Source organism: Chenopodium album, chromosome 10 (assembly GCF_948465745.1).
Source record: "Chenopodium album chromosome 10, dcCheAlbu1.1, whole genome shotgun sequence".
Taxonomy (NCBI): Eukaryota; Viridiplantae; Streptophyta; class Magnoliopsida; order Caryophyllales; family Amaranthaceae; genus Chenopodium; species Chenopodium album.
Genome location: NC_137843.1, coordinates 4,145,549 through 4,171,098, shown reverse-complemented (window position 1 = coordinate 4,171,098; position 25,550 = coordinate 4,145,549). Strand labels below are relative to the sequence as shown.

The window sequence follows — 25,550 nt, the reverse complement described above, 5'->3', positions numbered from 1 at the left end:
TAGATAAATTTCTAAAAATCTATAAACACATAGAATACAAATGCTTTTTTTTTTCAAAAAAAGTGCCCTATCATGTTAGAACTTTTCACAGGCCAACTCGGTTTGAATTTGTAGTCAAGACCTATTAAACGCAAGGTAAAAAAAAAAGGATAGCTTCAATTTCCATATAAGCCAAGTATGATGTACTTATAATAGATGGATTAAGCTTACAACGTATGTCAAAGTGTTACACCTTAAAAACAAAATACACGTACTCCGTAACTCCGTACGGGATTATCATGAGTTTGGATCGTATGATCGATCCATTCAACCGCAAAGTTAGTCAAGAAAATATTCGTGGGTTTCAAGGTGACCCTTTTACCTTTCTCTTTTCCCCCCTAATACAAAGCGTAGACAGCCCCATTTTATAACAACAGGGGTTACGGGTTAAAAGAAATAGTGTAGACAAAGACAAAGTAGTGAAAAAATTCTGAAAAACCTGAGAAATTAGAGCAAACAATACAATCGAGCCTTGAGAGAGATGACTGTTGCACAACTTGGACAGTTAAATCTCGATGAACTTCCGCCATTGCGGGGATCTTCTCGCACTCTTGATTGCTTCCAAAAATTGGAGCAAATTGGTGAAGGAACTTATGGGTAACTTCAATTTCCTCTTCTTTGCTTTGTCTCCATTTTCATTGTTTATTTACTGGACATCCTCTTTGATTTTATGTTTTTATATGAATTTTCAGTGATTTGGGGTTCTGGGTATGTTCTTGAATCACAATTTAGATCTTTTGTGGGATTGGGTTTTTGATGATTTGTTTTATAAAGATTGTTTTGTTTTGTGTCTGCAATTCTGCATCATTTAAGGTCTTGTTATATGATTTTAGGTGTTTGAATGTCTTGGTGAATAAGTTATTGAAAGAATTTTAAGTGAAAACAAGAATTCAATTTTTAAAGATCAAAATAGATTCAGAATCAGTATAAAAATGAGGAAGAAAGTAAAGAAACTCACTTCATTGCCATTTTTTTCACATTTTGGTTGGTTGGCTGGCTGTTGGGTTTGTGTGTGGCGGGGGGGGGGGGGGGGGGGTAGTTGTCGTTTTTTCAAGTTTTGATTTTGCTGTTATTGATAAACAATTTAGCCAAAAATAATATGAGAAAAAGGTGTGAATGGTAAACTTTCATGTTGTGCATTGTCAAATTTGATATATATATAAGATAATGTTGTAAATTTTTTTTTGGCTAATTTGTTCTTGCGTAATCTAGTCTGACGCATCATGCATGTTTGCGTCGAAGAAAAAAATAACCCTATAAATTGATAAAATTGACCTTAAAAAGAAAGGGAGGAAATTTAAGGAAATAGTATTTAGGTTTATAATGGTATATGTATCAGATTGGGGTGTAATTAAGATCCAGAGATTCTGTGGTAAAAACATTGACTGAAGGATTACTCAAGTGACCCTGGGATGGTGCAGATCACTGCTAAAGTGTGGACAATTTAAGCACTGATTAGCTTGTATTCTGTTTAGAGGGCTATGGAACATTAATGTAAAGGTTGATTAAAAGTAGTCTTCTGTTTTATATCATAATGGAAAATGGAGACTGTAATGGTGATCGACTTGTAGGTTGAAGTGTAACAACAATAGATATAACAGAAAGTACAGGAACAATGATGGCAAAAACTGATTAGACCTGTTCAAGGCTGGAAAAGTGTGTTATGGCAAAAGGGTTTGAAATAAACTTCAAGATGCAGCATTTTTTAGTGCTTACCTGTAGTTACAGTTGGCCAGCAGAAGGTGAATCAGAACCGGGTGCATATAAGGATAATGTTATTTTTAGTGTGTTCTGAAGGCCCTACTACTCCTACTAGCATGACCATCGTCTTCCAACATGTCATTTAACACTGAGATTCTTTATTCTAAGTCCAGTTTAGACAGGTTTCTTTAAAATAAAGTTTGCTATTGCATGCCAATGGATGAGAGGAGCACTTAATATTTATTTAGCTTTCAGTGGATGGTGATTTGAAGTACCACTAACAATGCAATCGGAGTGAAGAGACAAATAGACAATGCATGCGAACACCCACAGCCCCCCTTTTATTGGCTTGCCTCAAGGCTATAGTTCTGTTTTCTTTTTTCTTTACAGACTTGTTACTTTTGTTAGGGTGTCTTTAAGCTCTCTAGATATGACAATTTGAAAAGAATCAGCAGGGGATTATGATATATAAATCTGCATTCCTAAAATTATGGAAGTCTTTTTAGCTCTTAGAATGTTGTTGTCTTATCACTGACAAGTGGAGATGAGTATGAAGAAATCAGGTCAAGGGGTGAAAGAGTGATTGTCTTTAAAATCTCTATATTTAATCCTATCTTTTTGAATCCTAACAGAGTAACAAGTATAGCTAAGATTTTGTGGTGATTTTTTGTCCAAAGATCGTCAATCTTATACTTATCAAGCTGTTGATATACCCATAAGCAATAAGATTAAGATCCTCTCCTTTATTTTAACTTCCTTATCAACAATAATATCCACTTTCTTATCTGGGATCAAGGAGATTACTTTCCCAGAGCTAAAAGTTTAGGAGTGATTGTTAGATTTTCTTAACCTTTTTAGTGTATTATTTGTTTCTCACCTCCATCATTTTAGATACAAAATATTTTAGTTTGAATTGGCCAAGAGTCTAGGTAGTGTTTGAGTGTCCATAACGTCTCTTGCATTCCATGAGCATTGCAAATCCGCTTCCAAGGGTCAGGAATAAGCTTTTCATATGTTGAGAATTTGCAACGTGCAAGTAATTGGCTTGTTTTCAACTGCAGAGGCTATGATTGACCTTCAGTACTGTAATTATGCATTTTCAGCTAATCTGTCAATTATTGGTGCTGTAAAGACAACAATGTGGAATAGAGAGGAGCTATCTTATTTGCATTTGGTTTGATTGGCAGACAGGTGTACATGGGCAAAGAAGTCATGACTGGGGAAATTGTTGCTTTGAAGAGAATAAGAACAGAAAATGAAAAGGAGGGGGTATATTCTTGTCTATTTATATCATTTCCTGTAATGAGCACTTTCACTAACAAAATGCTTTGAAGTCTTTTGTAAATTAAATGAAGAGAGGATGATCTATTTACTAACACTTGTTTTCAGAAAGACTAATTGTGGGCATTTATGAGTCATTTTTCGTTTCTAATTCCGACGTTATTTTTAATGCAGTTTCCTATTAGTGCAATTAGGGAGATCAAAGTTTTGACCAGGTTGCATCATGAAAACATTGTAAAATTAAAAGAAGTTGTGATTTCTCAAGGTATATCATCTTTGGCTTAACATATCTTAGTTAGTTGAACAGTATCTAATGATTTGATGTTTTTTGTTTATGGTAGCTTAACTCGTATATTTATTTTGAATTTTATTCAGATGGAAATAACCAACTAGCTGCAACTAAGGAGAGTTCAGGTAAAATATCTCTCTGGTTATTTTTTGAGCGATTGCATTAACATGTGTAATTTGACGTGCCTATGAACTTCATTTCCCTCTTAAACAGACAATAACAAGTACAATGGTGGTGTCTACTTGGTGTTCGAGTACATGGACCATGACTTGACAGGCCTCTCAGATCGTCCTGGCCTGAGATTTACTGTTCCTCAGATTAAGGTATGTGTACACTCATAGTATCTTAAAATTGTGACTATTTGGATTGTTCTTGTGTCTACTAAAACTGTGTTTTTCCCCCCTATGTTGTTTATCTCAGTGTTATATGAAGCAGTTGCTCACTGGGCTCCATTATTGCCATGCCAATGAAGTGCTGCATCGGGATATTAAAGGTAAGTATCATATGAGTCTGATTATCCCCTTCTCTAAAACTTTGAATTTAGATATTTTTTTTAATTTTTTTTCCTGCAGGGGCCAATGTTCTACTAAATAATAATGGAAGCTTGAAGCTTGCTGATTTTGGGCTTTCATGCTCTTCTCATCTTCGCAAAGAAAATTTTACTAATCGTGTAGTCACTTTACCTTATAGGTAATTCTTTCCATCTAAATTCTAAAGGATAGAAGGTCTTGTTGTTGATGACACTCATGTATTAATACTGTGTCTTTCTCCCAAATGTGCTCCATGTCTCATTTAGTTGATTCTAGTTGATATGGTTTGAACAGACCTCCTGAGTTGCTGCTTGGAGCCACAAATTATGGTCCAGCTGTTGACATATGGTCTGCTGGTTGTATCTTTGCCGAGCTTTTGCAAGGAAAACCCATCATGTCAGGAAGAAATGAGGTCAGACTTGCTGCATACATTCTTTTCAGTATTATTTATATAGAGCTTGACATTCAGAGATTGGTTAAAACTTTTTTGGTTGTGTGACCACACGTTTTCCTCTTTGTTGAATATTTGATGGAAAGATGCATGAGACTAGTAGTGGTCTTCACTCTGTTGTCATGTATGAGACTATGAGTCTACAATTAAAGTAGGACTCACTTTGTTCCAGAAAAGTTGGATAACTGAGGTGAATAATTGTGATTGCACTTTTGAATGTTATTGTAGAACCTATGTATTTTAGGAGCTGTTTGGACCAAAATTTATGCATCATAGATTCATAGGCTCTACTTCAATGAGACCTTGCTTTAAGAATATGAACTTTAATGAAATTTTGGTCCTGTGCAGAATGCATTAGGTGGAGCGCATCATCTATCTTTGCATATAGTTCATGATGTTACTTTTTCCTATATGGATGCACCTTTATCAATCTCATTTCTTACATGGATTTCCTGTGTTCCATTATATAGCCAGAGCAACTGCACAAAATTTTTGAACTTTGTGGAACTCCTGATGAAGTAAATTGGCCTGGTGTTTCCAAGATTCGTTGGTATAATAACTTTAAGCCTGCAAGGCCCATGCGTCGACGTTTGAGAGAGGTTTTGAGACAGTACGTTAGTCTATATCTGATGCTATCTTTCCATTACCTTAACTAACCCATTATGTATTTTGCTACAGTGTCCTAAACTTTATTACTTATTTTGCCGCCTGTAACAGTTTCGACTCACATGCACTTGATTTACTGGACAAAATGCTGATCCTTGATCCATCTAAGGTATATTCAGATTTCAAAAACCTTTTTGTTGTGTGCTGTCTTGTCTTTGGGATGACTGTGAGGGTTTGAATTTTTTGGTTTGAAACTTCTATATCTGCAGCCCCCCTGATAGTTTCTGGTTTTAGGTTTTTTGAATGGCGATATAAACTATTTTCCACTTTCCTTTTAATGCTTTGTCATGAGGATTAAGTTTCTTTTGTATACAGAGGATATCTGCCAAAGATGCACTTGCTGCTGAATATTTCCAGATGGAGCCGTTACCTTGCGACCCAAAGAGGTGTCTTACTTTGTTTTTCTTATCTTCAGTAACTGTATTTGTATACTGCAAATGAATGTCATAGTTTCTAAGTCATGTAGAACATTATACTGGCTTCTAATTAGGTGATTGAACTATTGCTGTGATGAGTTTTGTTAATAGTTATTGATGGTGCAGCTTACCCAAATATGAAGCATCGCATGAGTTCCAAACAAAGAGGAAGAGGCAACAGCAGCAGTTGAATGAGGAAACTGCAAAAAGACAGAATTTGCGTTGCCCACCACCACATGCTCGTCTTCCTCCTATTCAACACAGTGGGCAGGTCCTACAAGAGCATCAGCCTGAGCGCAACCTTTCCATGAACCAGTTGCAACGACCCTTACCTACCTTACCTAGCAACCCGTATTGTGAACCTCTTGTTGATGCTGGATTATCAAATAGGTATCCTCCCAATATAAATCTGACTGCTGGATACAACCAGACCCATGGGGTCCAGGCTCAAGCTGGTGGTACTTCTATAGGGCCATATCCTCCTCACGGGCGGGTTGTTCCTTATGCTGCAAGTAATATGATTAACAGATCGACCACTCCTTGTTATGCAGCTGGACCACCAGGATTTTCACATAGAGGTCCAAACCCAATAACTAATATTCGAAATCAGCAATATGGATGGCAACAATGAAAGGTGGTGTAGTTTTGCACCTTTGCTTGGTATAAGATACTATGATATATATCATAATGTGAAGCAATGAGGGTAGAAATTTCTTTATAACTTGACTTTGTGAGCTAGACTGCAAAGTGTGGTTTCTCACTTGTATAGATGGGAGTCTCAAAGTACAATCATTTTTTTTCTGTTTTATGAGTCGAGTATTACTCAAACTAGATCTTGTCTGTAAGGCTTTCCCTGTAATTGTAGCTTCAGAAATTGGTGTGTTAGTTGATGTTGTAATTGCACTGATAAATATATTACTTTAGAGGACATGGTGAGTAAGACTCCAAACTTTAATAGTCAAGGTAACAAAAAAATGCAAATCTGTCTTGGATGACATTTCTATGTAAATGTGTACATAATTGTTGACTCACTTTCCATTTTGGGGTATATAAATGTTCAATTCATAAATTTTACCTGATTTTCACATTTCTACTCCCATCTCTTTTACTTAATTCAACATTTTTTTGACACACCTTTTACCCTATCTACATTCTTCTTATACACACCTTTTACCCTATCTACATTCTTCTTATACACACCTTTTTCAATATTTCTTGACACACGAGTCTGTAATACAACTTGAAAATGATGTAATTGAGTGAACAACCAATGATACAATTTATAAATTCTATTCTCAAGTGATGATGACAAGTTACATTTCTTTGGTTTGATAAAAGAGCTATATCAAATAATGTCAGCTATGACATCCCACAAGATTAGTACCAAGGCTCTACATCTAATGTCAGCGGAAGAGTCAACTGTAAACTTCAAATTAAGGACCCAATTGTAGAATGCTCACACATACTTCTTTCTGTGAGCAAAGCACACCATCAAAACTTCTGTGAAGCTCTGTATCAGTTGTATTTGAAGACAACAATGCATCCAACAAATCTGACATTTGACGCCAATGAGCTGCATCCACATCTGGCTTGTAAATACATGTGGGCATGTGGTTCATATCCAACAGCTACAACAGTCTTATAAGGACAACTACTTTAGAATCATTCCAAACTTCTGAACTCCTAAGCAATAAGGGAAGATAATCATGACACGATGTTATCCATATCCTCCAGCAAATCATCAACGTTAGCTCTGACAAAGAACTGTTGGTGAGAAGGTAGTTTAGGTGAAATTATACTGGCTTTCTTCATGTTTACAAGTCCATATTCATCAGCTGAGCCGAAAGTAACAACTGCAACTTCCAAGCAACTAAGAAAGACTTGCTGCTCTATTGTTGCAAAAAGGCAGAACTATGAATCCACTTTGAGAACTACCTTCATAAACTCATAGACAAAGTAGCTAATGGCAGCAGATGGTAAAACCTGGAAAAGTTACAGCATATAGTCAGATAGCCTCCTTGATTGTAGAGTACAAATAATAACACAATTCTTCTATTAACATTCTACTTCCCAGCTCAAGTAATGAGTTACCTGTAATAAGCTTGGTATTAATCCAGCATACAGGGCTGGAACACCTCCTTGCTCTACTATCTTGACACAAGTTGCCACAGCATTCAACTTTCTTTCCCGCACCTGCAATTGAAGCTGTCTTCTAACAACCTCAAATGGATAAGTAGCAGCTTCAGAACAAGCCCCAGCAATTGCCCCATAAAGCAGTGTTTTAACAGGACCCAATTCCAGCTGATCCAGAGCATTAAGGTCTCCTACTTGCTGTTTCATGTTTTCTATTCTTTTCTTCCCTTCAGGTGAATGCAAATAGGATGCTTTCAATATATCATAAACACCATAAAATACTGCACCAGAAGGAGCCATTGCTACAAGTGACGGGACCAAGCCCTTATACAGAGAAAAGAATCCTTCAGTTTGGATCATATGGCGGCAAGTACCAATGACACCGCCCAGAGCTTCACCGCCTGGAGCTACCATAACAGTCCTGATCTGAAACAATGAAAAGTTGTAAAAAAAAAAAATTTAAAAAAATTAAAAAAAAAAAAGACGTGATTTACGTATTTTCTACAAGTGATGGGAGATGTTAGGAAGATTTATGTTTCAGGAAACAGTCCAGATCTGAAACACAGACTTATCCCCACATAGCAGAGGACTTTTCCCATAAACTTGGATCCGAACTGTAACAAGCATACAGATTATTTTAATTAACAAAATTAAAGTGCAGGGTTTAATAAGCCATCTGAGTAAAATCCAGAGCCAGCGAATAATATGTTTCAAGATCCATTGAAACTGAAAGCTTAGATTTGAAATACTTAGATTTGAAATTAAAGAAAAAAAGGAGGAAAAAAAAAATGTATATTGAACTCTCGATGCTTCAATTCTTTTAATTACAAACAATTCTTCTCCTTTATGGCCAGGTTGGTTTAATAGGAGGTTCTGGAATAGCCTATATTTGCAGAGAGTCAATTTAAGACAAAAGTAAAAATTCTTATACGCACCCATGTGCACCTACAGTTAGGTACCCAAAGGGTATTCTTCTGCTCTTTTGATATAATTTGCTCATTTTAAATTCTTAAAATGAGCAAAATTTATCTTTCGGTCACCTAGGTGCACAAAAGAAATTCTGAAGACAAAAGTAACATCTTCCACTATCTGTGACATTGATAATCCCCATAAGTTTGGGCTTAATATATAACAATAGGATTCTGTCCTTGCCCATTTCATCCTGTAAAGAATGACTTAGAAGCTATAATCATACAGGATCTCTCTAATCCAGATACCAAACAGTCCTAATTAATAATCAAAAGGATCATATGCAATGCTGCTTTACTGTACGGGATTTCCTTTTTCACGTTACTTCTATACGAGATTTCCTTTTTCACGTTACTTTATCACTTCCAAAGGAAACCTCATTCACTGGGTGATGATGCAGTTGTCAGACACGGACATATTCAAGTTGTGAACCAGAATGATTTAACATTTAAGGGTTAAAAGACACTTCTTTACTTTTGAGCAGAGTATAATTTCAAGCAATGAGGAGAACAAGTTAAGGAAGGTCTCGTCAAATAACAACATTTTGGCAAAACCAGAAACAAAATGCTAGAAAACTTTCAGACAATGAAGTAGTTAAAGCAAGTAAATTTCTGTTTTTACCACATACAGTGTCCATGGGTAGGCAGAGCAAGGTAGCAGTAATACCAGCAGCAGCACCAGCAACAAATCTCTCAAAATTTGCAGCCTCCTCATTTCCAGATAACTTGCAAAGGTAATTCCTATACGTATCATAAGCGTAAAAATTAATCGCCTTAAAAGGAGCAGTTCGAAGGATATTGACAAAATTTCCTTTCCAAAAGCCTTTGATTCCTTGCGTAGTTGCTATTGTTTGGATGAGCTCAAACAAATTCTTCTGCTCATGGCGAACTATATACTCCAATTTTAATCGTTCGAGAGGGGCAACAAAGGTCCTGGAACAAAATAAGAGGTTATTCACAAGCTTGAAAGTCATTTATTTCAGGCATAAATACATTTTTGTAATTAAACTTCCCATTTTCCCCTTTTGGAATTCTTCTCCTTTATGGCTAGTTTATAATGAGAAATTGCTTTGGAACAAAAGAAACCAACCTTACTCGACCTTCAGATGGTAGATGAAGAATAAACATTAAAAGCATCAAACTTAAATAAGATAAAACGGATATGCTTCCTATGGTTAGGCAATATATGAGCAGTCTTCCTGTTACAATTATTGGTGAAAACTTTACTGAATTGTCATAATAGCAAGTTTCCATGATATCAGCAGTCTTCCATTGAACTTTCCAAAATTCCAAAGGCTCACAACACAAAAATCTCTCCACTATCCAAATTTCTTATTCCTCAAAACCTAACTACCCTAATACCCCTTTGCAAGACTAGAGCTTCAGCACCAATTTTACATTTAATGGCTTCGGCAAAAATAATTGAACATCGAAAGCTATCTCAAATATCTAAAACTACAGAAGCTTTGCCATTCATTCAAAATAACCCAAAAGAGGTTTTTTTTTTTTTTTTTTTTTTTTTACAGAGAATCACTATACACTTAATCTAAGAGCAAGATGACTATTGCCGGAATTTTCTAGAACCCAAATCCCAATACTTACTAAAATAATTACCTCCATAGAAAGCTAATATAAAATACAAATGGCAAGGAGTTCCAATATTGATCTCATAAAAGCTACTCCCTTTCTCTCAGATACTACGTAATAGATTATAATTCCGAAATATTCATCAATCTATCAATATTATCAGCTTTTACTAACCATATATATCTAGATTTTAACTTTAATTGCAAGTTTGATATCTTTATAAACAGCTAGATTCAATTTTTTTTTTTCAAGGCATAGATAATAGAGCTATACAATTACACATTCTGGATCATGCAACTTCAATTTGGTGAAATAAAGGTGCAATACACAAACTTGTTCGACCACACACCCTTAACTGCGGGGTTCTGATGGGATGGGGTGCATTAGTGATAAACTACTAATATGATTGCAAATTAAAACCCATTAAAAAATTACGGAAATTAAAAAGAAGAAAAGGAAAAAAAACCTTGAAACCATGGCAGCAACAGCACCAGCCCACAAATGTTTAGTGGTATTGAATGCACCAGAACATCTGACCTTTACTTCCTCCTCCTTCGTTCCTTCAAGTAACTCAGAAACCCTAATAAATTCAGAATTACGATCCCCATTTTGCCCCAATGATTGAGACGAATCCCCAGAAAACCCATCATCAGTATCTTTGACCGACAAGCTGACAGACAAGAAATCGGAGAAACGGCGACGAATTTCTGAATCCACTACATGTTTTCGCCGGTGATTAACTCGCAAGGCGGAAGAAGAGGAAGAGAGAGAATTTGAATGGAATGTCGACGAATTGTTCGATGAAATGTGTAAGAGAAAAGAAGTGGGTGATTTGATGAAAAAGGCTGAATTTGTGATTCTGAAGAAATCAAGTTCATTATAGAGTTCTAATTCAAGCATTGCATAAAAATTGTGAAAGCTGAGAGAGGAAATGTTGGGTGAAAAAGTTTGGGGAAGAAGAGGGTAGTGACACAACAGTGCAGTCAGGTACTTAGGTGGGAAGCAATATAAAATGGTGCGAGTTTGAGAGCATATTACATGTTTGATACTTTGATCATGACATGTAACGGAATATTTTTCAAGAGTTTGATGTGATTTTTCACCTGGCTAAAGCAAAAGGAAGAGGTGGGGGAATTAAGGAGTTAAAACTGATCTGATTGACTTGATTTAAAACCGATTTCAATAAAATTCGATTTAGATTTCAACTTGTATAAACCATTGAATAATTGAACATAATAATTAGGGGTTGTTTGGTTACACAAAGAAAATGAGTAAATAACACTTGAAGGTATTGAAGTTTGTCAAAAGTTTCACTTAGAGTACTGAACTTTCAAAAGTTTCATTTAGGGTACTCAACCCATAAATAACCTACTACAACAGGTTACCATTTAATTAAAAAAAAAAAAAAAGGAAAATTGAAATGCTGACATAAATGAAGAGGTTACTAATGTTTGGAGTTGTTCAATGATATTGGCTGTTACAAAACTAGTTGTTATAGCTCAAAAAATTACTTGCTTCCATTTATATTCTTCTCCATTGTCATCTCCATTCAGACCCTGCATCAAATTGAAAAAAAAAAAAAAATCACACGCAGCATTTGAAAAAATTGAAGGAAAATCGAGTAATTTTTTTTTTTTGAAGTTTTAACATGTCAAGGCTGAAAAAATTACTGCAATTTTATTAAAGCAGCTCAATCGTTTTACCCGAAACAATTTGGCGCCGTCTGTGGGGAAGACTTTAAAAAACTAAGCCAATCTCAATCGTTCTACTTAATCTTAGTATCAATGGCTAAGAACCGTAAGAACAAAAAGTCAGACGGAAGTGGCCCTTCTTCATCAAAGAAGAGTCGCATGATGTCGGAGAAAGGACCACTCTCCACTCCGTCTCCTTCGCCTTCACCGGGTAGGCACTCCTCAGAGGGGGCCAGCTCGGAAGGGCTGTCAAGAGAGAGAACTCAATCTCCCTCTCATCATTCTCAGCGGACGAACTCTCAACGTCCGAGCCAATCTAATGCTCGAAGCCAGCCTTTGAGCATCCATTCTCGTTCCCGTTCTCAGTCGAGAGACCCCTCAAACAGGGCCCTCGACCGAGGAAATAGCGAGAGCACTTGCGGTCTTCATGGAAGCCATGAAGGCTGGAGTCATGCCACCTCCTTGTGACCGATCACCTCCGCATACCAGGCATCAGCGGAGGAAAATCGGACAGGAGGGGGGAAAGCCCCAATCCTTCAAGGAATTGGAGGATAAATGGGAAGAGGATACTTGGAGGACCGAACGAGAAAGGAAAAAGAACCCGCACTTCTTCAAGGAGTCCAATACCCAAAATTACCAGAGCCACAAAAGCAGCAACTCTGCCTCTCAGTCAGATTTTGCCCGCCGAAGCGTCTACGACCGCCTCGGCACAAGAGAACCGAGTGTGCACAGTCGCCTCTCATTCCCTGACCATGCCGAGGCTCGTCCTGAATCTTCCCGGCCGGGGACGAAAACCACTTCTACCTCTCTGAGAGGGCGGAGCGCGGTCCCAACGGCCAGGAACAAGGGAAAGGCCGTAATGCTTCCCACCAGTTCTCCATTCGAGCAATGGATTCTGGAAGAGCATGTTCCGACGGTTAAAATTTTATCGCACATTACTTATGATGGCACTTCGGATTTAAAGGACCACATTGCCTCTTACGAGGGGCACATTCATCTGAACCCCAGGTCCGAAGCGACCTGGTGCAAGTACTTTCCTACCACTCTCAAGGGGGCCGCGCAAGCGTGGATTTCCAAAGGGGTCAAGGAAGGTTCAATAATTGGGTGGGACGATCTGTCCACCAAGTTTAAAAGTAAGTTTTTTACGGCAAATCGCTGAGAGAAGACAACTGCAGAACTCATGGGTCTGCAACAATGGGAGACCGAAAGTCTCCGAGACTACCTAACCCGCTTCAGCAACGAGTCGTCCGACATTACAAGCTTGGACCAAGGATAGGCCTTTTTGCTTTGCAACACGGACTTCGAGCTGGACCGTTCCTTGACTTCGTGGTCATGCATCCCCCGCAGATTTTGGAAGAAGCTCTGAACGCTTCGGATAAATTTATCCGAGCCGAGGAGTGGAACAAGACAAAAACCCACCCCCAAGCTGGGGCAGGGAAGCAAAAACAACAATCGTCCGAAGGCCAAGGCCAGAAGAAGGGAAAGGGAAAAGCCCCTAAAACATCTTCGGCCGAGTCGAAAAAGGACAAGTCTGCCCCTCACACGGGTATATTCGAAGCGTACACGCCGCTCGCCCTTCCCTGTGTAAAAATCTACAGCGTAACTAAGGATGAGCATAAGTACAAAAGCCAAGACGGCTTCCTCAGTGGTATTGGCAGAAAAATAAAGATCGGTGGTGTGAATTCTATGAGTTCCCTGGACACAACACCAAGGAATGTATCCAGCTGAAGGACCATATCGAAGACATGGTCCGAAGGGGATATTTGAAAAAATATCTCGCGGATCATCGCGAGGAGAAGAAAGCTGAAAATACCGAGAAAGACTCTCGACAACAAATTGACTTTCCCCGGAAAAACAACAAGGCACTGGAGAAGGAGGTGTACCCTCCAATCCTAGCCATTTCCGGAGGAACCTGTTCTCGGAGGGAGAGGAAACGTTATCTTAGGGCGCTGACCCATCAGGTGAATAACACCGACATACAGCCTCCTCAGTCGCCGGTGCCGAACATGACATTCATAGCCGCCGACTGCCAGGGGGTGACGTACCCTCATGAGGATCCCCTGGTGATCATCACCACAGTGGCCAACCATAACGTCTGGCGAACTCTCGTCGACGGTGGCAGCGGAGCAAACATTTTGTTCCGAAAAGGCCTACAATCAAACCAATCTGAAGACCAAGCACCTCACGCCAATACCCTACCCGGTATCTGGATTCAACAAGTCTTCAAATTACCCTGATGGGAAGATTACTCTTCCTGTCACCATCGACCGCGACGAAGCAGCCAGGAATGTCATGGCCGAATTCTTGGTCGTTGACGCTCCTTTAGTGTACAACGTGATCGTGGGGAAACCTATGATTCATGAAATTCAAGGGGTAGTCTCCACGTACCATCAGATTATGATCTACGTTTCAGACGCCGGCTACCCCGAAAGAATTGAGGGCAGCCAAAAGGAAGCCCGAAGGTGCAACTACCTCAAGTCATCCACTAGTCATTCAGAAGACGACGACGATGAGGATGAGGAGGAAAAAGAAAAAGAAATGGAATGAAGCATGAAGAAGCCGAAAGGCCTGAGTGCTTCGGCCTAAAGTTCTCTGGCAAAAGAAAAGTCGCCAGGGAAAGAAAAGGCTGGTCCTTTATCTGAGCCGAAAGACTCAGAGGGCCATCCGAAGAAGAAGTCTGGGAAGCCTGCTGATATTAACAGCAGGCCAGATTGTGAAGAATCCGGCCCCAAAGCAATGGAGCTGGACCATCAGACTGAAACGATAGAGTTGACCAAAGGAGATTCTAAAAAATACGTCACAATCGGACTGGATCTCGATTCGAATGTCCGTGTTGAGCTCATCCAACTCCTTCGGGACAACAGAGATGTGTTCGCTTTCTCGGCAGCTGACATGCCCGGGATTGATCCGAACCTCATCTCCCATAAGCTTAACGTCGACCCAATGTGTCGGCCTATTAAGCAAAAGAAGCGGAATTTACTCCGCTAGCAAGAACCGAGACATCGTAGTCGAGGTCAGAAAATTGCTGGATGCAGGCTTCATCGAACCCTGTCAGTATCCAGAATAGCTGGCTAATGTGGTGATGGTTCAGAAGAAAAATGGCGTCTGGAGAATGTGCGTTGACTTCACGGACCTAAACAGGGCTTGTCCGAAGGACTTTTACCCCTTGCCAAGGATCGATCAGTTGGTCGACTCAACAAGTGGGCATGCTCTGCTTAGTTTCATGGATGCATTCTCGGGGTGTACAATTATAAAATGATGCATTTCGGATTGAAAAATGCGGGGGCAACATATCAAAGGTTGGTGGATCAGGTCTTCGCCGATCAGAAAGGCCGAAACATGGAAGTCTACGTTGACGATTCCATCGTCAAAAGAAAAGAGGATAAAGACCATGTTACAACCTGGCCGATACCTTCGCCACCTTAAGAAAGCACCAAATGAAGCTGAATGCGAAGAAGTGTGTCTTCGGCGTGAAGTCTGGGAAGTTCCTAGGCTTCATGGTCAGCAAAAGAGGGATTGATGTCAATCCCTCCAAGGTGCAAGCAGCGCTCGATCTTCTCGAGACAAAAACAAAGAAGGACGTTCAGCGGTTTATCGGAAGAATGGCTGCCCTTTCAAGGTTCATCTCCAGAGCCTCGGACAAGGGAAAACCCTTCTTCAAAGCCCTTAAACTCCCAAAAACCAAGGAGCTCATCTGGGAAGATGAGCAAAAAGAGGCCTTCAAGCAGCTTCGGGAGCATCTAGCTCAACTTCCTACGCTGGCTCGTCCAGTTGAAGGGGAAACATTGTACTTGTACGTGGCAGTCAGCCCAACCACTATTTTGATTGCCATCAAATAGTGGTCTTAACTGATCAGTCGCTAGAAAAAGTTCTCGGCAAAGTTGAAAAATCCGGTAGGCTAGCCAAGTGGGCTTTCGAGCTCATTGAGTTCAGCATCAGCTACCAGCCGAGGGCAGCCATCAAGGCTCAAGCTCTAGCGGACTTCCTGGCCGAATGCTAGTACCAGGAGATGCTAGACGAAGAAAAGAGAATCTAGACCGTTTTTACGGATGGATCCTCCACCGTAAATGTTCGGGGGCAGGGGTAATGATAACCTCTCTCGAAGGCAAATCCTTTGAGTATGCACTCAAATTTTCATTCAAAGCTTTGAATAACGAAGCCGAGTACGAGACAACAATCGTTGGCCTAGAATTGTGCATCCCTCTGGAAGCCGAACATGTCTGTCTCAAGACAGACTCTCAGCTCGTTGCAAATCAGATCCGAGGAGAATATGAGGCCAAAGAGCCCTCGATGATAGCTTACCTCGCAAAGATCAAAACAATTATTGCGAAATTAAGAACTTTTGAAGTTCAACTGATCCCAAGGGGTCAGAACGGACAAGCCGACGCACTCTCCAAACTTGCAAGTTCAACTCTAACCGAGCTGAACCGATCCGTATATATGGAAGTGCGCCGAGAAAGAAGCGTTGACGAAGCACCTGAAGTGTGCTACATCAACCCAGAACCAAGCAGGATGGACCCCATCCTAGCTTATAAGGTTCATTGTCTTCAAGGGAGAGCTTTTGAAAAAATCTTTCTCGGCCCCATTGCTAAAATGCGTGGGACCAACAGATGCTGATTACATCTTTCGGGAAATTCATCTCGGTATCTGCGGGAACCACATTGGGGGAAGAATTTTAGCCCATAAGGCATTAAGGGCGGGGTATTACTGGCCCACCATGATCTTAGATGCTAAGGAGTTGGTTAGAAAATGCGAAAAATGTCAAAAATTCGCACCAGTTATCCATCAGCCAGCTCGAGATCTTCAGCCGAGCTTGAGTCCGCTTCTGTTTGCTCAATGGGGGTTGGATATCTTGGGTCCCTTCACGGATGCTCCATATCAGAAAAAACGGTTGATAGTCGGCATCGACTATTTCAGCAAATAGATCAAGGCCGAGGCAGCCTCGAACATTACAGAGCAGACTGTCAGAAAATTCATCTCGCAGAACATTATCACTTGCTTCGGTATCCCGAAGGTTTTTGTCTTTGATCATGGAAGGCAATTTGATAATTTACCGCTGAGGCGGTATACAGATCAGTTCGGCATCAAGTTGGCATACTCAGCAGTGTGTCACCTGCAAAGCAACGGTCAAGCCGAAGCTGCCAATAAGAAGATCCTTACGCTCTCAAGAAGAGGGTTGAAGATCAAAAGTCCAAATGGCTAGAGGAACTCCTTGGAACTCTCTGGTCACTTCGGACAACTGAAAAAGAGGCCACGGCCATTCACCTTTTGAGCTGGTGTATGGAGCCGAAGCCGTCCTTCTAGTGGAAATCGGCGCTGAAAGTTTCCGAGTGTACCACTTCTCGGCTGAAAACGAACAACTCATGAAGGAATCCCTCGATTTCCTAGACGAGGTCAAAGATTCGGCACAAGATAGAATGGCTGCATATAAGCAGAGAATCAGCAAATTTTACAACTGAAGAGTCCATGCGAGGCCTCTTAAAATTGGAGATCTCGTCCTTCGGAATGTTGCAGCTGTGCAGAAGAGCCGAATCCATGGGAAACTCTCAGCCACTTGAGAGGGACCTTACGAAATTTATGATGAGCTCCAACCTGTAACATACCGACTTCGGCAGTTGGATGGAACTGAGCTGAAAAATCATTGGAATGCTGATGTACTTAAGAATTATCATGTATAAACCCTTCGGGGCAAAACAATCTTTGTAAGTGCATCTTTGATTATTAATGAAAAGCCTCCGAGCCACCATTCCCATAACTACTTGCAAATTTTTTATTCTTTCATTTTTCTGTCTTCCACCTACTCTTTAAGGGTTCTTTTTCGGCACTACCCGAAACATTTGCCTTTTAGGCACCATGTTTTCGGATTGCCGACAAACCCGCCTAAATAGAACATCAGTCTTCCAACCGAAGCAAATGCTTCGGACAGACTTGTTCCTCAAGGCAGTGAGTCCATGGACGAATCTAGGGTATTACCTTAACTGAGCCTTGTACCTCAGAAGGTCATTGTTTGAGACATTGCCTTAGGTTGGCCTTGTGTCTCAGATATCCATTTTTTTCGGATAGACAGAAAACCAAGAAAAGATACACAAGTATTAAAAATATTGTTAACACTAAAGAGCTTCGTCTAAATCAAAAAAGGGCAAGCAGTCATCTTAGAAATCTGAAGACAGAGACTTCAGATTTCTAGGGGGAAACAAGTGTACAAATACAAATTATCTTCAGCTAAAATTCCTCAAGTCGAAGCTTTTTACTTAGAAGATTTTGGCAAATTTTCGAAAAATCAGAAAAGCAAAATGCGTAGTCTAAAGCAAGGCAATTGAGAGAAAAGCAGTAGATTCATGAAAAGTATGCTCGAACTCCGAGCTACAAACAAGTCAAATGTTTCAGAACATAGAAATAACATCGGCAGCCGCCCACAAGAGGAAAATTACAGCTGCCGAAGTACAACTAGAGACAAAAACAAAGTTAAAAGTTTGTACAATGAGGCAAGCTGAAGCAAAAAAACATCTAAGGCAAAAAAGGCTGAAGTCAGATCGAGACAAGTCTAAAGTTAAGCGCACGTTGATCCGCAGGACTCTGAGTACGGCTGCCCGAGTTCCTATGCTTCAGGAAGATCTGGTTGTGCTGAGCTGAAACCAATAGGGCCCCCAATACCAGCTGAGGACGAGGTAGTGTGAGCTGGAGCCTCCTCGGCTTCTTTCTTTTTCTGGGCCTCGGCTTCTTTTTCCTTCTCTTCAGCTTCAGCCGCCAATTTGGCATCCCAGCGAACCAAGAACTCGCTCTCAACTGGGTGGGCAGTTCTTAAATAGTAATCATCATTGTCCATGGCCCATTCTTCATCTTGGTCCCAGTTTATCTCAGGGTTGACGTGAATAGCAAGACGCCGAGCCACCTTGTAGCCAATGTCGTAGCCCTGGTTGTACTCCTAATGAGTATAAACTTTGACCTTTAACTCTTCCTGAGCATCAACAAGCTGCTTCTTTGTCTCATCGAGCTGGAGCCGAGTCCTGCCTCTTTCTCCTTGATTCTTCAACTGATCCCGGACAAGGCGTACTGCAGTCTGAGCCTGAGACAAGTCAGCCTCTTTCTCCTTCAGCTGGTCCTCCATCTCTTGCAGCCTCTCGTCCTTGGCCTCAGCAACAATTTGGGCGTTCGAGAGCTGGTTATCTCTGTCCGCAACAACTTGGTCTAGACATGTCATGTTTGCTTCCAAACTCTTAACTCTCTACTCAAGTCTCGCTTCTTGGCTAGCCACCCGAGCGTTCACTTCAGCCTCAATCTTTCGTTCAATTTGAGCCCGGAAAGTTAGGATGTCGACTGCTCAGTACTCATTAAGCAGAGCCTCTCCCTGGTCAAAAGCAGGGAGAATGTGCTCTTCGATCTCCTTGCAGAAAGTACTGAAGGCAGCATTCACCCTCTTTTCCTGAGCATCGGCTTCAACAGTCGCTTTCTCAGCTTCAGCCTTCTTTTTCTCAACTGCTTCCAGCTTAACTTCTAGCTCATCGCGCATGGCAGTGGCCACTAAGTGATTGTGCGATAGCTACGGACAGCAAAGGAAAGTGTAGAAAAAAAAAATCAATCAAAAATCATCAATCAAGTTTGAAAATGAAAGGCTGAAAGAGTTACCTGCATCAGAAGCCTTTGGCTGTCAAGGAAAGGGTCAGGCACCCTATCTGAAACTTCAAGAGCCCCAGCAGCACCGTAAGTCCAAAACTTCAGCCCGTCCAACTCAGAGGCGTTGGCAGATCGCCGAAGTAGGCGATGGAATGAGGGCGCCACTCATCCAGGACGAGCCGAGCACGCGGGGGAAGGGGCACCGTTGGGATAGAGCCAAATCCCATCTCCAAAGAATGAAAGGTGTCGTAGGAACCAGCCGCCGAGGAAGAGGGCATATAAGTCCTGCGCTGTTCAGCAGCCCTCTATTCCTCGGCAGTTTCTTGAAGCTCCTTATCTGTGAAAATGCGCGGAGCCTCAGGCAAAATCTCCACGTCTTCATCATCCTTCTCCCCCTCGGCCAAGGACCCCAGTTTCTCAGCTTCAATTTGAATTTCAGCCGAATTTGCTGTGTGCCGAGGGGAAGGCACAATCTCCGGATCACCCTGAGCCTCAGCGGTTGGCTCAGGAGTCCGTTGGTTAACCTCTTCCTCCCCATGAACTTCGTTTCGGGGAGGAGTCTTCTCTGCACCTCCTCCTTCGGCAGGAAGAGTCTTCGGAGAAAGGGGAATGACCACCTGAGGATCAATAGCAGCCACCTCCTTATTCTGAGGTCTCTTAGGAATAGGCGCTTCCTGGAACTGCCCAGGGTTGATCACGGTCCTCTTTCGGTTCATCATTAGATCGTTTGCGTCTGAGGGAACCTCTCCGTCAGACTGATCTCTCTCCTCTTCCTCCTCGTCCTGCTTCAGAAGAGGATAGGGGGGCAAGACGTGAGACAAATTCAAAAAAAAAATGCTAAGTCAGATATTAAAGAGCTTACCGTGGTCTCTAGCAGCCGGTCGTCTTCGGTGTCCTCTCTAACCCTTCTGCAGCAGCAGAAGTCCCCTCTCCGCTTTCAAAAGCTTCGGCTATTCGTGTTACCTCAGCGGTGGTAGCAACAACTTCCTCCTCTTCAAGGGTTAAGCGGAAGAGAGGATCCCTCTTCTCCCACCAAGGCTTCCGCTGCAAATATTCCGAAGCCGAAATGATGACAAACTTCTTGGCATGCAAGGATAAGGGTCGATCCTTGGATTCAGTTATAGCGGGCTTGTTGTTTGTCACCACCCTTTCAGCGTTGATCCCAAGCCACTGATAGTTGAATCCAACGTTGCCTTCGTGCAATACTGAGAAAAGGAGAAAATACGCGTAAGTACAAGCAAAAAGCATGCTAAGGTACTGAAATCTGAAATTAAAACAAAAGAAATGGAGTCATCAGCCCCAGCGAAGGTACTTACCGCCTCTATATTTTCGGCTGAGGCCGACAACAGCGAGCATGCGCTCCTGAAAGGCATAATGAGAGTCCGGCAGCCAAGTCTCAGGCACGAATTTCCATCGGCATGTTCCTTCGGGATTCTCCTTCTTCCCAAAATAGTTCAGCTGAACATCATTGGGTGCCCCAGCTGCTTCAGGACCCAAGTCCCGCATCCTTGGATCAGGTTGCGATAAATATCGGGGGGCACCAAAGAAATTCGAATGCTCGGGGTTTGAAGGAACCCTGACCCAAATCCACTGGCCTCGCCAGTCCTTATCCGAACTGTCGTTCGGCCACATGGTCAGATACCTCGGCAGACTCTCAATTCACCACCATCCAGGACCATGTTCTCCGTAACCACTTTGGATGTTCGACACGAGCCGATGCAGCTTCTTAAAGTAGTGGATGCTCGGCTGCTGGTGATAGAACAAGCACACCCAGAGATAGGTCATTATCCTTCGGATACTGACATGTGTCAATTGGCACAAAGAGATGTGGTATTTGTTCAGCACTTCAGTAACAAAGGGGTGAAGAGGGAACCGAAGCCTGTACTGCAGTTGCCTAGTGTACACCCCCACATAGCCAAGGGGTGGACGGTGAATTCTATCAGTTGTGGCGGGCATTCGGCACCAGTACCTGTCCTCCTCTAGAATGCTGTAAAAAAGTTTAATTTGTTCAGCAAAGCAATAAGCTTCACCGTTCTTCACCCACCAGGGATAGGGCGAGCAAGTCAACAACCCCCATTTTTCATTAGCGTTCACCCATTAGGCAACCCTAGGGGGCAACTCCCAAACTGCAGTGGCTACATCCTCCTATTGTCCTGAGGTGCTCGCCTCCCCTATCCCTCGGGGAGGCACCGTTCCAGAGGTGCTAGCCTCCCCCGTCTCCCGGGGAGGCGCAATTTTCAGCGGAACAGCGGGAATTCCCCCCTCTTCGGCAGAGCGAGAACTATCCCCGGTCAGTCTGATTCTATCCCTAGGATGTCAAACTCGGCCTCGTGCCATGGCTCAAATCGCTCGAAAATTCGAAAGAAAAATCGGAAAAAGAAAGGGTGCTTCGAAAATCAAAGAAAACCGAATTAAATTCGGAGAAAATTACCTTAGTCTGAAGCGCAATTCGCCGATCTGCAAGTTCGGAGTATTAAGATTCAGTTTTGAAGCCTTAATCTCGAGGAATCAGCGAAGTTTGAAGTCGGAATCAAGGGTTTTACGTGAGTTAGAGTGAGAATGTGTGGAATCTTTCCAGAAATAGGAATTCTAGGAGTTTGCGCCTTTAATCTCTCATTAATCCCTCATTAAGTAACCATTAAACGCACCCCCTCAAATTAACTACCCATTATCCGTCTAACTTCTTTAATTACTACCCTAATGACAGTTATTTTATTAATGATTGTTTAAATTTTAAATCTTTTTGACTTAAATTAAATCATTTATTTCCCTCCATTTTTTTGTTAATCAAGACCCGACCCGTCATTCTTCCAAATCGGGTCTGGGGGGCAAGTTGTTTGGGTCCAATTTATGTCAATTGAGTCTGTCCATAAATGATTCAATTACAAGTCCAAGGTCAAAGGTTCAACTCTCCAATCCATGCCAAGTCAAGTTAAGGGTCCAGTCAACGTGGCAAGCCCACTTGGCTCCAAGCCCAATTCTCCTTATTGTGCTAAGGTATAAAAGCCTTCACTTCTCTTACATTGCATTCATTCACAAATAGCCTCTCAAGTAATTAATACTCTCGCATAGCACTTTCTCTCTCTACACTATACTGACTTCGGCATCGGAGGGGCCTTCCTTGGCACAACCCCCGAGGCCAGTTTACGTGTGTTTGCTGTGCAGGAAACCCTCGGCCCAGAGTCACTTGGACTGAGTCCAGTCTTCAGCCCACTCAAAAGGACCTCGCCGAAGGTCCCATTGTTTTACCCGAAACAATACCCTTATGTGGTATTAACTCTAAAGAAAATGGGGGAAGTGGAAAATCATGGGGATTTGAAAAAGGATGAGTTGTTAAAGTGTAAATGAGGGAATTGAAAATTTGTGGGAATTGTGACTTCCCACAAAACATGAGAAGTTTACCCAAACACCCCCCCTCATCTCCCTAGGTGAGTTAAAATTCCCATGATTTGCAACTTTCCTCATGCCAACCAAACAAATTTATCCAATTTCCATTAATTTGATGTAGAAATTTAATTCCCATGAAATACAAGTTCCTATGGGAAGTAAATTCCCATAACAACCAATAAGGGCCTGTTCACTTCAGCTTAATTTCAGTTTAGTTCAATCTAGTTCAGCTCCAATCAGTTCAGTTCAGTTCAGCTCCTAATTTCCTCCTCTCATAAAATATTTATTTCAGCTCAGTTTAGTTCAATTCAGTTCAACTCCAATCAGTTTAGTTTAGTTTAGTTCAGCTCAATAGATCCTATCTAACTCGATTCGACCTCACCAAACTCGACCTATATGTCTGAATTGACACCTCTAAAGAAATGTTGTAAGCCTCTGTAGGCTGTAACGCAATTATACCCATGGTCCATGGATTGTAGGCTGCGGGCCTTAAGACCAATGAAATTTATTTATTTGGGCTGGCTTTCTCGCCCATGAAAACATTAAACATGTAAGTCAGCCTATTCAGGAGTCATAGGCCCATAAGTTTACAAAAAAAAAAAAAAGGTACAAATGTACAATGAGTGTACAATTAGTGTACTGAGTTATTAATTAGCAATAAATAGCAAGGGGGTTTTCTGATTTAGAAAGTGTTCCCACCTCTCAGTGTGTGTCTATCCAACAGGCCATAAACATTGATTAGTACTTAGTAACGTAGAGCTTCTTTACCAGATTTTTAAAATATAGGTGCGACTATGAGCACGTATTTTCAAGTTGATAGACCCATATTTCCCCATTATTATTATTATTATTATTATTATTATTATTATATCTCAGATTTTCTATTTAGTTGTTTCGCTTTTAATTTTAAGATGTATTAGTGTATTTATTAATAATTAATACTAATTATGAGTAGTAGCAACAAGCCAACAACTGTGTATAGTTGTAAAACTACTCATTGAAGAAGTTGATGATTTGGAATCTCTACTATGAATGAATTAATACTTATTCACTTTGTTATTTTATCCTTCTAGTTAGTAGAGCACGATGAAACAACAATCTATGTTAAAGAGAGTCTCTATAAAGTAGATTTATGTATCATTGGCGGTGTAAATAAGAAGAAACGTATGTATAGTAGATATATACAACTTATACAAGTACTTGTATAGTCTTTTGAGCTTGTCTTGTTAACTCTTGTAATTTTAATATTATCTTTTTATAAGATAAAGGAGAAGAACACTATCAAAATAATATTTTTCATATACTAGTATATGCTAATTCAGCTTAGTTAAGCAATATAAAGTCAAGCTACCTAATTGAGAGTGAGAAAAAGAATGAAATAATCTCCCCAAACTAGCTCCCAGTGAAATTTAATCTCAACCCTTAAGTCATAAACAGTGACACACATTCATATGTTACCCGTAGATTAAACTTTGTTTAGTACTCCGTATAAAATTAAAGTCGATAATATAAGTTGACCACAACACCGTGCAACATCAACCATACATAAATAAACTCAGTGGCGGAGCCACGTTAGAACATGGGGGGACAGCTGTCCCCCCATTTTCCAATATTTTTTTTTTTTGCTTTTGTATGATGCAGTAAAAAGAAATAAATACAATACAGATATGATATGTACCACAAAAGTGAACATGGTTTAGTGGTTAGAGTGTGTGAATATAGGTCCCCCTTCTCATTTTGACCCAGGTTCGAGCCCCAACTATCACATTTTACATTTTTTTTTAATTTGGTACTTACTTAGTTTGAGATTTCATTTAATAACACTGTAGTTTTTTTGTTCTATTTCTTTTTTCTTTTGGAATTTATTTAATACTTGCTTTTTTCTTTCCATGTATTTGGATTTCATTTTATAATTTATATAAAGTATTACAACTTGAAGTTTGTAACCACTCTCGTTTAATTATTTGATTAACTACTATTTCTAAAAAAAAAAAAAAATTAACTACTATTTGTTGATAACCAATGGATTAGTTCATATATTTCATTAATGAATACACATACACCTCAAAAATTTAATCTATTTAATTAAAATGTGTGCCTAAATTCTATTTCATTTTTTTTATAGATTACCGTTAATTAATTCTTTTGTTACTAAATTTCCAAATTTATTTATATACGAGGTACAATGTAATAATTCGATTAGAGAATGTTCGTTGTGGCGTTTATTTTTCTAGAATGTAATCCTATTATCCAAACCCCTTCATATCTATAATCAAATTGTTTGAAGGTCTGCTAAGTATTTTATTTTATAATAAAGTAACTGATTTAAATTTAATCCCTAGTTATGTGAATATCTTAATATGCGATGGAACTTTTAACTTCTCTTTTCCATATAGGAAAGACTGTCATATAAAATTTTAAATAATTGAATATTAAAAAATTTATGTGACCAATTTTTCTTTTTATTGAGATTTTTGTCAAATTATTGAACATCTGGAATTTGTCTCCCCGGAGTAAAAATCCTGGCTCCGCCACTGAATAAACTTGACAGTAATGGTGAGATGAGAAGTGGAAAACTCGTGGCAGAAGTATATAGCACAAATAGGTCTGAGCTTAAGTATGGGATAGAACTTTCACTGTCTCCATTTTCCACCAACCAACCAATATGGATAATGGATCCGAATAAACACATGTTTTATTACAAATATTTAAAAGATCATCTTCAGTATGGCAAGGAAGGAGGGTACCGTGTACGAGTATTAAAAATATATTTGGAGTCCTATTTATTTATTAGAAA

At 40.4% G+C, this 25,550-nt stretch overlaps 3 protein-coding genes across 3 annotated transcripts; 2 read left to right on the top strand and 1 right to left on the bottom strand.

Annotated features, from left to right (window-relative positions):
* Window positions 1-245: 245 nt before the first annotated feature.
* On the top strand, window positions 246-6,447 carry LOC145563202 (cyclin-dependent kinase C-1-like). Its single transcript, XM_081623641.1, has 12 exons — window positions 246-636; window positions 2,928-3,009; window positions 3,196-3,286; window positions 3,397-3,435; window positions 3,524-3,633; window positions 3,731-3,803; window positions 3,883-4,000; window positions 4,135-4,252; window positions 4,762-4,901; window positions 5,009-5,066; window positions 5,273-5,343; window positions 5,500-6,447. The coding sequence occupies exons 1-12, from the start codon at window positions 521-523 to the stop codon at window positions 6,002-6,004; spliced, it is 1,521 nt and encodes a 506-aa protein (XP_081479767.1). The 5' UTR covers window positions 246-520; the 3' UTR covers window positions 6,005-6,447.
* A 186-nt stretch (window positions 6,448-6,633) lies between these two features.
* Window positions 6,634-11,068, bottom strand: LOC145563201 (putative mitochondrial adenine nucleotide transporter BTL3). The gene is made up of 4 exons (XM_081623640.1): window positions 10,528-11,068; window positions 9,104-9,407; window positions 7,465-7,932; window positions 6,634-7,356 (listed from the first exon to the last, which is right to left on the bottom strand). Exons 1-4 carry the CDS (start codon window positions 10,959-10,961, stop codon window positions 7,285-7,287), a joined length of 1,278 nt encoding a protein of 425 aa, XP_081479766.1. The 5' UTR covers window positions 10,962-11,068; the 3' UTR covers window positions 6,634-7,284.
* A 4,181-nt stretch (window positions 11,069-15,249) lies between these two features.
* LOC145562972 (uncharacterized) lies at window positions 15,250-15,591 on the top strand. The gene has a single exon (XM_081623384.1). The coding sequence runs from the start codon at window positions 15,250-15,252 to the stop codon at window positions 15,589-15,591; it is 342 nt and encodes a 113-aa protein (XP_081479510.1).
* The last annotated feature ends 9,959 nt before the right edge of the window (window positions 15,592-25,550 follow it).